This window comes from Rhinopithecus bieti, unplaced genomic scaffold (genome assembly GCF_001698545.2).
Source record: "Rhinopithecus bieti isolate Rb0 unplaced genomic scaffold, ASM169854v2 scaffold_47952, whole genome shotgun sequence".
Lineage (NCBI taxonomy): Eukaryota > Metazoa > Chordata > Mammalia > Primates > Cercopithecidae > Rhinopithecus > Rhinopithecus bieti.
The window spans coordinates 1,698,921-1,716,560 of NW_016820098.1; the positions used below are offsets into that span (position 1 = coordinate 1,698,921).

At 45.1% G+C, this 17,640-nt stretch overlaps 1 protein-coding gene across 6 annotated transcripts in view; it reads left to right on the top strand.

Moving 5' to 3' along the window:
- NCALD (neurocalcin delta) overlaps nt 1–17,640 on the top strand; it is a 476,133-nt gene extending 458,493 nt beyond the window's left edge. For 5 of the 6 annotated variants that reach the window (XR_001882851.1, XR_001882849.1, XR_001882850.1 and 2 more), the window contains 3 exons: nt 11,267–11,372; nt 14,237–14,613; nt 14,751–14,842. Coding sequence is in view for 1 of the 6 variants with exons in the window: in XM_017859463.1 (XP_017714952.1) it covers nt 11,267–11,372; nt 14,751–14,848 (204 nt within the window). In the remaining 5 variants the exon portion in view is untranslated. Of the gene's footprint in view, nt 1–11,266; nt 11,373–14,236; nt 14,614–14,750 lie in introns of all 6 variants that reach the window. The other variant, XM_017859463.1, reaches the window with a different exon arrangement.

The window sequence follows — 17,640 nt, forward strand, 5'->3', positions numbered from 1 at the left end:
GGCTGATGGAAACAGGCACGCTTCTGGACCTTGTGGGAGGGCCAGGCACTCTTTCCTCTAATCCTTCCACTTGGTTCTTTTTTCCCAGTCCTGGGTAGTTTCTTCCCATGTGTAGACTGACTATGCTGACTACTTGAGGGAGACCTGCCACAGCTCTCCGGAGTTCCCTGTGTGCCACTGTCTCTTCTCTTTTACTCTGTCCAGTGATCACTAGCCACTTTAGTGTCTCCAAACTCTCAGTGGGCTGCTCATCAGTGAGCCCACCAGGCATCACATAGGTCCCCGCTCCTGGCACTGTGGCTTGGAAACTCTCTCAAGTCATTAAGCTGGGGCCAACATAGGACTTACCTCTCATGTTTTCATTTTCTCAGGGATTACTGTCCTTTATTGCCCAGTTCCCAGCATCTGGTAAACTGTCGTTTCATGTCCATTGTTTTTTGGGTTTGTGGTTGCTGCTGCTTCAGGTGGGAGGGTAAGTTCAATCCCTATGACTCCATCTTGGGCAGAAGCCACACTCTCTACTCTCATGCCGATGTGTTTCTGTGTTGACCTGTCCTGCTGCCACCTGTCCTGTGAGCTCCTTCAAGGCAGGGCTGTGCTGATGCCAAGGGATTTAGCACCTTTTTTGTGCTATTCATAAAGTCCGCAAATGTTTGTTGAATAAAGTAAGTGTTAGACTCCAAAACATACAAAGGTGAATAAGACAATATCTCTGTCTGGAGGAAACTTAGAAGCCATTGGGAAGACAAATCTCATGAAGAAGCATTCCAGGCTATTTGTTTTGGGGAAAAAAAAAAAAAGAAAAAGGAGGAACAGAGAAAACAGTCCAGATGAAGAGGGAGTCAGAGTAAGAGTCAGTCCTAGTGCAGACAGAACTTTCTTGAGGCACTACTTTCGTAGATGTTTTGTAACAAAAGGGTTCTGGTCAAACCAGTTTGAGAAAACCTGATTTAAATAGATTTCAACAGGTCTCTTTACTGCAGGAATTATCAGAATCTTTAATATGTTCACGTGCATTGTGATGTTTTGAGAAGGGAATAAAGTAAGCAGTGTTTCCCAATACTGTTTTGATGATGGGATCTCTCTGATCTTAACACATCTTGGAAGGCTGACATTTCTTGGAAAGCGCATTGCGAGCCACCTTTACAGCATCGCCAATGTGTGATTGTTCAGCCTTTGTTTCTGTATCTCCAATATCCATTAACCCACTTCTGCAGAGCAGCCTCTTGCTCCTCTGCTGTTGCACACCACAGAACATAAAGTTCTTCCCGTGTTAAGGCTACATCTAACTTCCCGTAAGTCTTCAAGTTATAAAAGGGCATAGTGCTGGGTTATTTTAAATAGTAAGCTCCCCTAGTGTGCAGAGAGTGCAGTGTACAGATCTTGGACTCTCTCATTCCATTTAAGAATCACAGTATCTAGCTGGGTGCGGTGGCTCACAGCTCTAATTTCCACACTTTGGGAGGCTGAGGCAGGAAGATCACTTGAGCCCAGGACTTTTAGATCAGATTGGGCAACATACTGAGACTCTGTGTCTACAAAAAATTAAAAATTAGCCCAGTGTGGTGGCGCATGCCTGTGGTCTCAGCTACTTGGGAGGCTGAGGTGGGAGGATGGTTTGAGACCAGGAGGTCCGAAGTTGCAGTGAGGTATCATCACGCCACTGCATTCCAGCCTGGGAGACAGAGTGAGACCCTGTCTCAAAGAGAAAAAAAAAGAATCACACTATCACAAAGGGACCACTACACGAAGTGGTTCAGTGGTTTCAAACTCTATTTTCAGCAGCAAAAATGGTTCTTCACTTCTATGCGAAGTACTGTTTTTTTAATCTATAATCTGAGGACAACCAGGTACTGCTGAACTTCTATTGTCCATAGTCTGCTGTCAGAGAGCCTTGGGTGTCTAGTTTCCTGTTAGAACACACTATATTTTGCGATGAAATGTCTGGTTTCCTTCAGAGAAGAGGTTGAACATTAATTCTTGGAATTTTGCCTGCCCTCAGTTAATTGCACAACCTTGATCAGTGCAGACCTCAGTCCTCCCTTTCCAACATTCCAAGAGATTGTTTTTTCAAAGAGAAAAAGAAAAAAAAAATGTAGGCCACAGGGAAGCTGATAGGGGCTCTGGCCACAGCAGAGAGCTGTCTCAAACCTGGCACGGGCAGAGTCAGGGCTGGGCTCCTGGGTGTCCCAAAGCTCCGCATTTACCCAGAGACAAGAAAAGGACTTTTCAAGTTTAATTAAAAACAGGATGACCCTGCTAGGCCTCTCATTGACATTGCTAAAAATAAAGCAGGAAAGCAGCCTGGTCTCTTCACGGTTTAATCCCATTACATGTAGAAGGGGTGGGGACTGGAGCTAGTAAAAGACATGATTTGTCTCAGATGGCTGTCTGGGGGTCGTGTTTATCTCCTCTGTGCTATGCAGTCCCAGATTTTAAAGTTCTGATACAATCAGCTCTCGGTTGTTGATGCCGTGGGAAGGGAGCAAAGGGACAGACAATCCTGTCACTGTGGCTCTGCAGGGCTGTCACTCACTCACTCACTCTGGGGGCCACTGGGACTCGTCGCCTCGGCTCTCTGCTCACCGTTCTGGTACCACCCCTGACATAGGCCTGGCTTTATAAATAACCCACTAATTCCTATCTGATCTGAGTGTCACGAAAGAGTTATATGTGACCCCCTTGAAGAAGACCCCCACTTCCTCCTCATACCCACAACACACTCAGACATGGTGCCTCCCACCCCATTCCAGAAGCCCTGCTTGCACATATGTTCACATCGGGGCCTTCTGACTCTGTTCATTTTGTGGAGGAAGTAGTGGGAGTTGTTTGTTTGTTGTATTAACTGATTCTCATTTCTCTGTGACAGCCTCACTCCTTTAGCCTAATACTGAATACCAAGACTCTGGAAGACTTTCCGTTGAGTGTGAGAGCTTCACACATTCATGTGTTTGTTTGAGCTTTCATTCATTTCTTCAACCAAGGGTGTTAAGGGAATAACCCCTAGATTATTACACAGTTGATTTTGCATCAGAATCCCAAGAAGAAGAGTTTCATGGGCCACAACCTTAGACCCTGAACGTCCCAAAGAGTGCTCCAGACCAATAGGTTTTACTTGCCACCAGGGGACCCAGAGGTAGCCTAGGCAAGGGCTTTCATAACAGCTATCAAGGCATTGCTGGGATGACTATACCCCTCTAAATGGGGATCATTGAAAAATAAAGTGGTTTTGGTGCCCCATGTGAGACCTCCCAACTCCTGTACTAGAAGATTGTGAGACATGAAATAAGAGAGAGCGGCCAGGCACAGTGGCTCATGCCTATATTTCCAGCACTTTGGGAGACTGAGGCAGGAAGATCTCTTAAGCCGAGGAGTTTGAGACCAGCTTGGGCAACATAGGGAAACCACATTTCTACAAATATTTTCTAAAAAATTAACTGGGCATGGTAGTGCATGCCTTTGGTCCCAGCAACTCAGGAGGCTGGGACAGGAGGATTGTCTGAGACCAGGAGGTCAAGGCTGCAGTGAGCCGTGATAGCATCACTGCACTCCAGCTTAGGCAACAGAATGAGACCTTGTCTCAAAAAAATAAATAAATAAATAAAAATAGAGAGCATGTCAGTCTTGTTGACAATTGTATCTCCACCACTTAGCACATAGTAGACAACACACAATTATTAAATAATTTACAAATGACTAGTGTTCTTTTTTAAAATTTTACTTTAAGTTCTTGGATACATGTGCAGAATGTGTAGGTTTGTTACATAGGTATACGTGTGCCATAGTGGTTTGCTGCACCTATCAACCCATCATCTAGGTTTTAAGCCCTGCATGCATTAGCTATTTGTCCTAATGTTCTCTCTCCCCTTGACCCCCACCCCACAGCTGGCCCCAGTGTGTGTTGTTTCCCTCCCTGTGTCCATATGTTCTCATTGTTCAACTCCCACTTATGAGTGAGAACACGCGGTGTTCGGTTTTCTGTTCCTGTGTTATTTTGCTGAGGATGATGGCTTCCAGCTTCATCCGTGTCCCTGCAAAGGACACGATCTCATTCCTTTTTATGGCTGCATAGTATTCCATGGTATATATGTGCCATATTTTCTTTATCCAGCCTATCATTGATGGACATTGGGGTTGATTACGTATCTTTGCTATTGTAAATAGTGCTGCAATAAACATACATGTGCATGTGTCTTTATAGTAGAATGATTTATATTCCTTTGGGTGTATAGCCAGTAATGAGATTGCTGGGTCAAATGGTATTTCTGGTTCTAGATCATTGAGGAATCACCACACTGTCTTCCACAATGGTTGAATTGATTTATGTTCCCACCAATAGTGTAAAAGCATTCCTGTTTCTCCATAGCCTCATCTGCATCTATTGTTTCTTGACTTTTTAATAATTACCATTGTGACTGGCATGAGATGGTACCTCATTGTGGTTTTGATTTGCATTTCTCTAATGATCAGTGATGTTGAGCTTTTTTTTTTTTCATGTTTCTTGGCTGCATAAATGTCTTCTTGAGAAGTGTCTGTTTATATCCTTTGCCTACTTTTTGATGGGGTTTTTTTTTCTTGTAAATTTGTTTAAGTTCCTTGTAGATTCTGGATATTAGCCCTTTGTCAGATGGATAGATTGCAACAATTTTATCTCATTCTGTAGGTTGCCTATTCACTCTGATGATAGTTTCTTTTGCTGTGCAGAAGCTCTTTGGTTTAGTTAGGCCCCATTTGTCAATTTTGGCTTTTTTTGCTTTTGGCAATTTCATCATGAAGTCTTTGCCCACGCCTATGTCCTGAATGGTAATGCCTAGGTTTTCTTCTAGGATTTTTATGGTTTTGGGTTTTACATTTAAGTCTTTAATCTATTTTGAGTTAATTTTTGTATAACGTGTAAGGAAGGGGTACAGTTTCAGTTTTCTGCATATAACTACCCAGTTTTCCAGCACCATTTATTAAATAGGGAATCCTTTCGCCGTTACTTGTTTTTGTCAGGTTTGTCAAAGATCCGATGGTTGTAGATGTGTGGTGTTATTTCTGAGGTCTCTGTTCTCTTCCATTGGTCTATATGTCTTTTTTGGTACCAGTACCATGCTCTTTTGGTTACTGTAGCCTTGTAATATAGTTTGAAGTCAGGTAATATGATGCCTCCAGCTTTGTTCTTTTTGCTTAGGATTGTCTTGGCTATACAGGTTCTTCTTTGGTTCCATATGAAATTAAAATTTTTTATTCTAGTTCTGTGAAGAATGTCAGTGGTAGTTTGATGGGAATAGCATTGAATCTTTAAATTACTTTGGGCAGTATGGCCATTTTCACTATATTGATCTTTCCTATCCATGAGGATGGAATGTTTCTCCATTTGTTTATATTCTCTCTTATTTACTTGAGCAGTGTTTGTAATTCTCCTTGAAGAGATCTTTCACCTCCCTTGTTAGCTGTGTTCCTAGGTATTTTATTCTCTTTGTAGCAGTTGTGAATGGCAGTTCATTTATTATTTGGATCTCTGCTTGTCTATTGTTGGTGTATAGGAATGCTTGTGATTTTTCCACATTGATTTTGTATCCTGAGACTTTACTGAAGTTGCTTATCAGCTTAAGGAGTTTTGGGTCTGAGAAGATGGGGCTTTCTAAGTATAGAATAATGTCATCTGCAAGCAGAGAAAATTTGACTTCCTCTCTTCTTATTTGAATACCCTTTATTTCTTTCTCTTGCCTGATTGCCCTGGCCAGAACTTCCAACTATGTTGAATAGGAATGGTGAGACAGGGCATACCTGTTTTGTGCCAGTCTTCCAGCTTTTGCCCATTCAGTATGTTATTGGCTGTGGGTTTGTCATAAGTAGCTCTTATCATTTTAAGATATGTTCCATCAATACCTAGTTTATTGAGAGTTTTAACATGAAGGCCTTTATCAAAGGCCTTTTCTGATCTATTGAGATGATCATGTGGTTTTGTCATTGGTTCTGTTTATATGATGGATTATGTTTATTGATTTGCATATGTTGAACCAGCCTTCATTCCAGGGATGAAGCCAACTTGATCATGGTGGATAAGCTTTCTGATGTGCTGCTGGATTTGGTTTGTCAGTATTTTATTGAGGATTTTTCCATCGACGCTCTTCAAGGATATTGGCCTGAAGTTTTCTTTTTTTGTTGTTGTGTCTCTGCCAGGTATTGGTATCAAAATGATACTAGCCTCATAACATGAGTTAGGGAGGAGTCCCTCCTTTTCAATTGTTTGGAANTTTCTCTTGCCTGATTGCCCTGGCCAGAACTCCAACTATGTTGAATAGGAATGGTGAGACAGGGCATACCTGTTTTGTGCCAGTCTTCCAGCTTTTGCCCATTCAGTATGTTATTGGCTGTGGGTTTGTCATAAGTAGCTCTTATCATTTTAAGATATGTTCCATCAATACCTAGTTTATTGAGAGTTTTAACATGAAGGCCTTTATCAAAGGCCTTTTCTGATCTATTGAGATGATCATGTGGTTTTGTCATTGGTTCTGTTTATATGATGGATTATGTTTATTGATTTGCATATGTTGAACCAGCCTTCATTCCAGGGATGAAGCCAACTTGATCATGGTGGATAAGCTTTCTGATGTGCTGCTGGATTTGGTTTGTCAGTATTTTATTGAGGATTTTCCATCGACGCTCTTCAAGGATATTGGCCTGAAGTTTTCTTTTTTTGTTGTTGTGTCTCTGCCAGGTATTGGTATCAAAATGATACTAGCCTCATAACATGAGTTAGGGAGGAGTCCCTCCTTTTCAATTGTTTGGAATAGTTCCAGAAGGAATCGTACCAGCTCCCCTTTGTACCTCTGGTAGAATTCGGCTGTGAATCCATCTGCTTCTGGGCTTTTTTTAGTTGGTAGGCTATTAATTACTGCCTCAATTTCGCAACTTGTTATTGGTCTATTCAGGGATTTAACTTCTTTCTGGTTTAGTCTTGGGAGGATGTATGTGTTCAGGAATTTATACATTTCTTCTAGATTTTCCAGTTTATTTGCCTAGAGATATTTATAGTATTCTCTGATGGTAGTTTATATTTTTGTGGTGTCAGTGGTGATATCCCCTTTATCATTTTTCATTGTATCTATTTGATTCTTCTCTCTTTTCCTCTTTATTAGTCTAGCTAGTGGTCTATTTTGTTAATATTTTCAAAAACACAGCTCCTGGATTCATTGATTTTTTGAAGGGTTTTTTGTGTCTCTGTTTCCTTCAGTTCTGCTGTAATCTTAGTTATTTCTTGTCTTCAGCTAGCTTTTGGATTTGTTTGCTCTTGCCTCCCTAGCTCTTTTAATTGTGATGCTAGGGTGGTGATTTGAGATCCGTCTAGCTTTCTGATGTGGGCATTTAGTGCTATAAATTTCCCTCTTAACACTGCTTTAGCTGTCTTTTGTTTCTGGTATGTTGCAAATGACTAGTTTTCAATTCTCTGAACACCACTGACTGCAAATAAGGAAGGCAACAGAGGTAAATTTGGGAAATGAATGTGAATAGGAAAATCAGATTTAATGACACTTCCATCTTTTGTTGCTCATTGGAGAAATACAGATCCCTAAACACTGTGAGGCCTCAGTGGTCTTTCCCTGCTTGCTCTAGAGCCACATCATGTACTGTATGCCCCCACACTCTGTTGAGGTCCTTGCCATGCTCCCACCCTGGGCTTCCACGTGGTGGTTCCCTCATCCCTGACTTATTTAAGCCCTATACTTTCTTCACATCTTTACTCAATCCTCAGTCCTCAGAGAAGCCTACCCTAACCCTCCTGGCAAAACCTAACTCTCCCACTGTGTCATCACAGAAGCCATGCCTCTTCTTTCTAGCACTTTTCTCAACAATGGTTTTATATCTATTTCTTTATTTTACTAATGTCTGCCTTATTTCACAGCAAAAATCATAAGGGAAGGGATTAGATCAATGTCAATACCTGGTACACAGTAGTTGCTTATACATATTTGATGCATGACTGAGTGAGTGGATGGATGAAGAGGCAGTCACCTAAGAGCAGGGATTTCCATGACCTGGGGTCCATGGATCAGCTTCTAAATCCTCAAACCTGAGATCGTCCGCAGTGATGGGTGGGTTTGCATGGTTTCTAAGGGAAAAGCTCAAAGCTTTTGACAGATTAAAAATATTTAAGGGGTTTCACATGAATATGTTTAATTATGTGAAGAGAGAGAGGAGAAAAAGAAAAGAGGAAACTGAAAAAAAACATTTAAAAGGATAAAGGGGAACTTTGTAAATTGGAGCAGTGCAGAAGAAAAGTGAGAGAGGGGATAGAATGAGAGGGCAACTGGGGGACAGTTATTCCTGAATAAATTCTCTAAACTAAGTGAGGTTGACTGTATTCAAGACCCTATGTTAGGCACTATCAGGGGTTCAAAAAATAGCCAGATGTGACTGCTACCCTCACTCTAAAAGGAGAACATCCTGGGTATGAGTTCAGGGTAAATGGAAGGAAGTGATACAAGAGAGGTTGGAATGGAGCCCTTTGCTAGCCCAGAGGGAGGGAGATTACACATAGCAGTAGAAGAAGGGAAGATGATGGAAGGCTTCCTGGAGGAGGGTAACATTTCAATCTATTCTTAACACATGGATAAGAGTCCAAGGAGGAGGGGAGATGGGGTAGGTGAGCACTCAGATGAGAGAAGAATATAAACAAAGCTGCTTGTCCAGGACACCAAGGAGCGTATCATATTGTCAGACTCTTGACAACAGCCTTTGTGGAGCATCTGAGCTGGGAGACACCTCCTATGGCCAGTCACGGGCACAAAGCCAGTGGCATCTAGAAGTACCACATGAGACAACCTTACTGAGGCCAGACAGACATGGAGAAGGAACAATCCAGCCCCAAAGAAGATTGAGAATGAATAAATACACGGCCCCCTTAAAACTTCTGGCAAAAATAAACTCATCCGTTGTCCATAAGTGCTCTTCCCCGCAACACCTCTGCAACTCCTGAAACAGCTCCGCGCTCTCTCCTTTAAAGAGATTGTGCTAATGTGATCCGTAGGGACGCCAATTTCTAGATGTTGTGTTATTGTTGTCCTAAGATTCCTGGGCTTAAGAATTCACCAAATATTTAGATCATATGAGCTTGAAACATATGTGACGGGTGTGTATGTTTTCCTAGTTGGTGCCGATTCCCTTTTGACTAGGTCAAGAGTTACGAAAAGCTTCCACTATGGGAGCAAAGCAAGCTGGGGAGAGGTTGCTAGACCTCAAGACTTTTGCTGGTGTGAAAAGACACCTGCTGTCTACTGTTACTAAATCTTCACCTGGGCCTGTTAAGTCTCAGGGCCTCTCTTCTCCCATTTGCAAAAACAGCTCCATCTCTCTGGCCTTTCCTAGCTACCCCAAGAACTTAGGTGTCCCCAGCAGTGAGGCACATGGCATTACAGCCCCAGCACAGTTGGTGGAGTAGACCTGGGCTGGGATGACAGCAGGCAGGGGACCATGATGAGGAGGACAGACGATGGCTCCCTTCTTGTCTCCAGAGCACACTTCAGTGAGCATTTCTTGGGAATGAAATGGCTCAGCTTACCCCAGGGACACCCATTATCCTAGATAGCACCCTAACTCTGCGCTTTACCTCCCAGAACAAGTCGCTGCAGAGTCAGCTCTGGAGTTCAGTAAGCACGTTGGGTGGGTTTGAGACAGACTCAGGGAGCCTGTCCAGAGGCGTCCCTGTGGGATGGGATCAGCCTAAAGGCCAGAACACTGGGTGAGTCCGTTTTCATTCTTATTTTGACTGAGATTAGAGTACTTACCCTACTTTATCCAGAATGTATAAGGGACTTCTGGCAGGGTTGGTCCTGAGCAAGACTGTAAAGCAGCTCAGTTGAACCTTCAGTGTCTTTTTCTGCTCCCACCTTTCCTATTTGGAGGTGACTCCCCACAGCTGCTTTCCTTTCTCTGTCCTCTCCACCTGCCTGGCTGCCCCTAGAGCTCCAGAACTTTCTGAAATTTTCTGCCTACTCCCTGTCAAAATTTATTTTTTCTAAAACTCGTCCCCAAGACTAAGAGGCCCAAAGTGACTCTGATTAGGAAAGTCATGATCTGGGGAAAAAAACAATGACTTTTCATTCCTCTTCCCAAATAAAAACTACCTTTGACCACAGAGGCCTTTGGGCCCTTACTGAGTCCCATGTGGAGGTCACAGGCAGTGGGGTGATAGTTTCAGTAGTGCTTACAAAACTCCACAGAATCCTCTTTCGCCCATCAGATGTCATAGCTGTACCTAGTTTAGCTCAGGCCTGAGGTTGTGTAATATTTCAGAGCTCTGATGGCAGGTGATTTCCATCTCAGAACTACCTGGGAGCTTGCTGAGAAGGAACGTGAGACCATTGTCACAGGCGGGGGAAAAGCACTGGAATGGACTGGAAGTCTGCCTGGGGGAACATGTGGCACACACAGAATGTCACATGTCTGTCATCCTTGAGGGGTCATTGTGGACTCTCAAGGGTCCATGATAGGCATCCACTTACCTCTCTAGCCTGAGGAATGTCATCTGCAGCCTTGCTCCTCAAAGTGGGGACCTTGCTTCTCAAAGCAGGGTCTTTAGAACAGCAGCATCAGCATCACACTGGAGCTCATTAAAAATACAGACTCTCAGCCCCACCCCTTCCCCCAGCACTACCTAATCAGATTCTGCATTTTAACAAGATTCCCAGGGGATTTGTATGCACATGAACAATGGAAATGGCTAGGAGAGGTGGCCCATGTCTGTAATCCCAGCACTTTGGGAGACCAAGGTAGGAGAAGCTTGAGCCCAGGAGTTTGAGACCAGCTTGGGCAACATAGTGAGACCTCGTCTCTCCAAAAATAAATAAATAAATAAATAAATAATTTTAAAAAATTAGCCGTGTGTGGTAGGGAGTACCTCTAGTCCCAGCTGCTTGGGAGGCTGAGGTGGGAGGATTGCTTGAGCCTGTGAGATGGAGCCTGCAGTGAGCTGTGAGTGTGCCACTACACTCCAGCCTGGGAGACAGAATGAGAGACCCTATCTCAACAAACAAACAAAAAACACTGGAGACACAGGGTCTTCCTGCTGGTTGTCCCTCCTGAAGGTCCTCACTGGAGGAGAGCAAGCTTTGCGGGCCTAGCTTCTTCTACCTGTGCCGCCACATCTTATACCAATCAGTAGGGATAGGACCAGGTCCAATGCGGATGGAGACATTCCCTTCAACCCGCATTTGGGAGGTTTAATGATTGTGTGCCATACCGTTTCTCTGTCTTACCACCATGTTGCTTCTGTCCCCAGGCAATCTATAAGATGGTTTCCTCTGTAATGAAAATGCCTGAAGATGAGTCAACCCCAGAGAAAAGAACAGAAAAGATCTTCCGCCAGATGGACACCAATAGAGATGGTAGGAGGCGGGGGCTGCACTGCTTAGCTCAGATGAGGGTTGCTGGAAGGACTGGGGAGTCCATACTGGGAAGTGCCACTTGAGGCCCTTCATGCAAGTGGCTCATCCTCCAAGCCTCCCGAGTGGGTAGGAGGGGAGGGGACCAGGTGGCCACAGGAGAACTGAGCCCAGAATTGGGGAAAATGCCTTATTTCTAGTCTCTTCTATCCTCCTTGTAGGTCAACTTCTACCTCCAAGAAAATAGAATGGATCTTGTGGGGCAAGAATGAAAGGACCTAAGAAACCATTGTTAGCACAGACCCATCCTTGGGACAGGCTTAGGCCACAGCAGGCTGGGGCCCTGCAGTCCAGGTCATCAAAATGGGGAGAGGGTTGTTATTCTGTTGTTCTACCCAGGTGCTGACAGCCTTCACTCCAGCCTGCCGAAGGGGTTTTGTTGGAGTCTCCAGTGCATGCACTGAGATGTTGTGTTTCCCAGAGACAGTGGGCTCCCACAGTCACTGGGGTGCCAGGGGTAGTGGTGAGGGAGTAAGGTGCCCAGCAGGTTCCCACCCTGATGGTGCCACCCACAATTCAAACCCAACAAAGTGAAAAAGAGAGTTGAATTTCAAACTTAACAGAAGGATTTTAGATCTTAAATTGCCAGAGAGAAGACAGAAGGCCCAATTATCCTTGAATTTCAGATAAACAGCAAACAATTGTTAGGATTAGTATGCCAAACTAAAAAAGTCACTTGCTGTTTATCTGAAATTCAAAGTTAACGGGGCGTCCTGTATTTAATTTGCCAGATCTGGCAACGCTATTTAAATGTTACACTTGAGTGAAAAGCGCTCAGCTCAGGGCCAGGCTCTGTAGCTCTTGCTGTTATTATCAGCTCACCCGATCTGTTCAGAGACCCCGGCAATTCTTGTCAACCATGTGCACATGCACTTGGGCCCCCACCTGGCGCTGATCTATAGAACAACAGAAGGCTTCCCCACAGAGAGAGCCTCTGTCTCTTTTTATCCCCCGCCCAGGTACAGCTGCCTGAGAATCTGGGTTTGTGTGGTATGGGCCAATCTGCTTGCTTTGTTTCCTCCACAAAGGTGCCATTCCATTTTGAAACATCCTATGTCCCTTTATTTGCTTTGATTTACAATGAATAGTTGTGACTAAACAAGCATGGGATTATTTTAATAGTTAATTAACTTGTTGATGTTAAACTGCAGGTTTTACTGGTACTCAAGAGCACAATGGGTTTGTGCTGTATTCTAGGTCCAGACACCTCTTTAGGATAGGGCTAAAGGATGGGAGAAGAGCAGATGTCACAGGATAAAGCCCTAACTCTGTGTTGATCGTAGGCAATGAATTAGGGTCTCTCCATTGGTTCTTTGCTGCTGTAGGATCGCAGAGCCCTGATTGAGTTAGCATTCTCAGAGCACAACTCACTGCTAAAGACCTGTGCCCTTCTAAGGGAAAACCTTGTGTTTAAAATTAAATTAAATTTTCAAAGGTTAGGGTTGGGGGAGGTGGGTCGGAGCCATAGAAGGAAGGAGGAAGAGGGGCTGCAAGTTCACAACCCTCAGAGGAATCTTAGCCCAACCAGGGGACTGGGTGCTTCAGCTCAGTGCTTGGCTACTGGACCCCAGAATTGAGGCCACTTGCACCCCTCCCTGTCTAGAGCAGAGCAGACCTCACCTAGAGTCTCCTACCCTTAGATTTAGCTTACCTGATGCTCTTGGAAACTAACCTCTGGCCTCTGATTTGAAGAGAAAAATCTGGGCCCACAGGCAAGTTCTCCTAGGAGCCAACTCTGAAGCATGCAGACAGTTAACTGAAGAAAGCCAGATACCATGCCGAGCTCCAGGTCTGCCCCTGCTACCTCCAGCTGGTGCCTCCCAGAGCCGACCTCTGAGAGATTGCAAAGTGTTTGGAGACCACACCAGTCTCCCTTCTCTTGTGCCTTGCCAAGCTGGAAGAAGTCATCACCATTTTAACTGCTATGGACAGGGCAGGACTCATAAAAAATGGCTAGAACACAAAGCTTGGAGGGGATCAGCTCTACAAATTAAAAATAAATTAATAAATACATCCCTATGGTTTTCCTTCATGGAGATAAAGTGGGTTTCGTTAAACAAGAACTAGATTCTGGTGAGGAGGGAATTGTGGCTGAGGAGAAGATATGTTTGTTGGTGTTTCTGTTGGGGGAGGCCCCCTCCTGTCGGGTTTGGAATAAGTTGGGAAATAAAAGAGGACAGAGGTCAAAAGAGTCAAAAGATAGACAGACACTGGAGGCTATGGCTTAGCATGAGAGTCCAAGGGCGTGCTGAAAAACCCACAGGCGTGCAGAGCCAGGCAGGCCAGGTGCTGCCCTTGGAGGAGGAGATGGAGATAAATCCTCTCTCGGGCAGCTCCTTCCAAGAGAAAAAGGGAGGGCAAGGCTTGGCGAAGATGCCTGGCAATTCCTCCCAAATTTACCAATCTAGCATGTCACTTCACTCCCAGGGGCGGGGTAGACAAACAGGAAGGGTCCTTCTGGAAGCACCAGGAATGGGGAAAGCCTTGCAGTCCCCCAACTCCTACCCCACCGCCCCCTCCTCTCCACAAGTGACAGAAGGGCCTTCCCGGAAAAGAATTCCATACGTGCTCCAGCGTATGCAGAAAGGGAAGGCCACCGGGGTCTGAGTGGGAGCCCAGGCCGCTAAGCCTCCCTCCTCCAGCCATCAGGGTAGCAGGAGAGCGCCCTAATTGAGAGACAGAAACCCATGGGTTACCCTCTGCCTTGAACACATACCCTGCTCTTCCCCGACCTCAGATGGAGGCACAACTGTCTTCCCGTGGTGTTTGTATAAACAAACACTTATGTCCACGACTTCTTCCCCAAGACAGGATGGGCTCTTGCAGCAAACCTAAGAACACAGAGTGGCGTGAAGAACACGAAGTGGCTCAGAAGGCTCCGGGGAACATCATGGGAACCAACTGGGTGCTGCCAGGGCCCAGCTCGTTCTCATAAAGGCAGGAGGGCCACTTATTTTACAAATGCTGAGTGAGCCTCTCCAGGGCACCTGGAGCCAGGAGGTCAGGGACCAAGTCAGCATCATCCACCACCCTCTCCCCAGCCCCGGGCCCAGGGCCGGGCACACAGTGCACTCTCAGGCAGCGGTGTTTGATTGCCACGTGCACTGTCCTAAGTGCTGGCAATGCCATGGTGAACGAGGCAGCAGTGTTCCTGGAGAGTCCCCTGCGCTCTTCCCCGGGACAGGTGAGTGCTGTGTGTCACAGTGGCAGTGAGGCTGCAGGCAGAAGGTGAACCGACACTGCCCAGCACACAGTAGTGGGAAGGGTGTAAGCTCATGCAGCTGCCACCAGCCACCACTCACCCGTCCTCTTGCTTCCTAGGAAAACTCTCCCTGGAAGAGTTCATCCGAGGGGCCAAAAGCGACCCGTCCATAGTGCGCCTCCTGCAGTGCGACCCGAGCAGTGCCGGCCAGTTCTGAGCCCTGCGCCCACCAATTGAATTGTAGAGCTGCTTGTGTTCCCTTTTGATTCTTCTTTTTAACAATTTTTTTTTTTTTGCCAAACAATATCAATGGTGATGCCGTCCCCTGTGCGGTCTGATGCACCTTCCTCCGTGACGCCTTCAGCTTCTTTTGTCGTGGATGCTTCGTGGGAATGCCCAGAGCCCCAGTGTGCTTGTGGAGAGCATGGACAGAACATTTGTGGTGTTCATTGTTTGACGGTTTTTAATCGTTACTATTATTTTTTCTTTTGATTCTAATGTCTCTGTTCTAAAACCTAAGACTCGGGTTTGGGGGCAAAAGAAGGGAAACCCATCCAGTCCTGTGATTCTATTGCAAGCTTCAAGGGGCTTTTGTTTGAAAGACAAAATTCCCCGCCTGGGTCTGTTGTCATACATGCCACTGTAGGGATGATGGATGGCAGCGGATGCTGGATTCCCCAAGAACAAGTTACCCTCTGGGGTGAGGCTATTCCAGGGAGCTGGGACATTTCCCCATGGGGGCCCACTCCCACCTCTTCCCCAGCAGGTTGTAGTTTCTAAGCTGTGAACATTTCAAGGTAAATTAATAGAGGAGAGGAAAAAGATGGCTCAGCTATTTTTTCACAGGTTTACACTAGTTGAGCTAATATGCGTGTCTTTGGAAATTAAACACAAATGGTAACCTAGTTCAAAACCAGACCCATCTTGTTGCCTATTGTGATAAAGTAAAAAGACTGCTGTATATAACATATTGGGTATTGCAGACCAAATTAAGTGTTTTGCCTTGTTTAAATGAAATGCATGTTTAGTGAGCACTAATACAATCTTATTCCAGAAGACTGTTTTTAGTAGCTTATTGTGAAGTAAGACAACTATAATGAATGTCTATGTCTTGTTTTGAAGTCATATCTGTCTTTGCACAAATGTACCAATCGACAAGTATATTTTATATATTCCATAAAAATACAAAGTAACCCTGACTAGGGCCCAACCTTAATTTTGAATGCGTTTCCAGAGTGGCCGTGCCTAGAGGGCAGCTGCAGAACAGGTGGTAGTGGGACAGGACAATTGGAGCACAGGAATGTTAACATGTATTACGGGGGGTCAGGAGGGTGGTTTGCCTCCCAGGCCCAGCAGCCCATTGACAGCATTAGACTGGCGGCATGGTGCTTTTCTGAGCAGATCAATACTCTGCAGACTCGAAAAAAAAAAAATTGCATACATTCTTGGAACTTCCCAGTGGTTTAATCTGTGTGCATGGTTAGGGAGCCAGGTCTGGAATATTCAGTTTCCCTGCCCCTGTTAAAGAGTCAGAGGTTGGGCAGTCATCAAATTCATCATAAAGACAAGGGCAAGTGCATCTGTAGTTTCCAAGGCCCCCCAATGGAGAATCCAAAAGTATTTTCCATTGCTGTGCTCTTTGAATGCAGACTTCTATTTCCAGAAGTGACAGCGCAAGTCTGAGTTGCTGTTTGGTCTGGTGACCTCAGACACACTGATTTGAATTGAAAACTAAGAGTAAAAATTTACTGGTTACAGGCGAGTCATATTCTCGCAAGTAGCTGGCAAAGGGAGGCCCAAATACTTGAGGTTGTTCATGGGGAATTTGCCCATAAGAGAAGGCAGAGAGGTCCCCAGTGGGTATATTTACTGCCAAGCCACTTGCCGAAGAACAGAAACCATAGAAAGAGAGACATCATAACCAGGAGAAAAACGTGGCTGAACATGCTAACCTCCAGGTTTCTATGTATGACTTGAGTCTGCTGTAACTGGTAGCAGAAATCCAAATTTGTATGGTAGACCTAGACCAAAAAGAACCAGATCTGTAGGGTGAAACTTTGAGACCTAGACTCTGTAAAAATAATCCTAGTCTTCCCCCAGGGGTCAGTTCTTCACAGTGGTTCTGTACCAAGACTTGCCAAATTCCTCCATGGCCAAGTGTTAAAACCAGTTTTTGAAAAATAGCGAATTAACCTAAGACACAGAAGGCAGAGTGGGTGAGGAAACCCAGCATGCCCTATTGGCAGTGCTCAAGAGCTGCATCGCACTTTTCCCTGCTCTGAATCGAAGTCCTAATTCCTTCCTTTAATTCTCCTTTGGTAGGTGGAATCAGTTAATGTTTTGAGAAACCTGCCCGGGCTCTGCCCTTAGTCAAGACATCTCGTTGAGCCAGACCCACTCTGTTCCTTGGAACCTAGAGCTGGAGTGAGGACTAGAGGTCTCCATCTATTCCAGAAAGAAAAGTGAGCCACATGCAGGCCGATGAATGCCGATACTTCCAGAATGTATGGAAATGGTCCCTGTCCTGGCCTGCCACTGACCCTGTCTGTATTTTCTCGGAGGTGGTTTTTCTCCTTCTCCTTCCCAGGAAGGTCTTTGTATGTCAAATCCAACGCACTCAAGTTTGGCCAAGGGACTCCACAGCACCCAGAAGGCTGCATGCCTCAAGGTTTATGTTACTCCTCTGCTGGGCTGTTCATTGTCATTGCCGTGTTCAGAGACCTTTGGAAATAAAACCTATTCTGTCCCAAATAAAACCAGCCTGTGATGTTCAAGGGACTGGAATAAAGTGGCTTATGACCTGAAGGATTCTACAGAGTGCTCGACTGTTCATACCTCGTTCAGAGTCGGGGGTGCGTGGGGACTGCGGGTGTTGTCCCATCCCATCAGTATGCCCACGGTGGATTTAATAATATATAATTTATAAGTCATAGCCTGTGGAGTGGCCCGTATATCAGTTGACTGTGTAGCTCTTGCCTGGCATTAAAGCATGTTTTTGGTTTAACATGA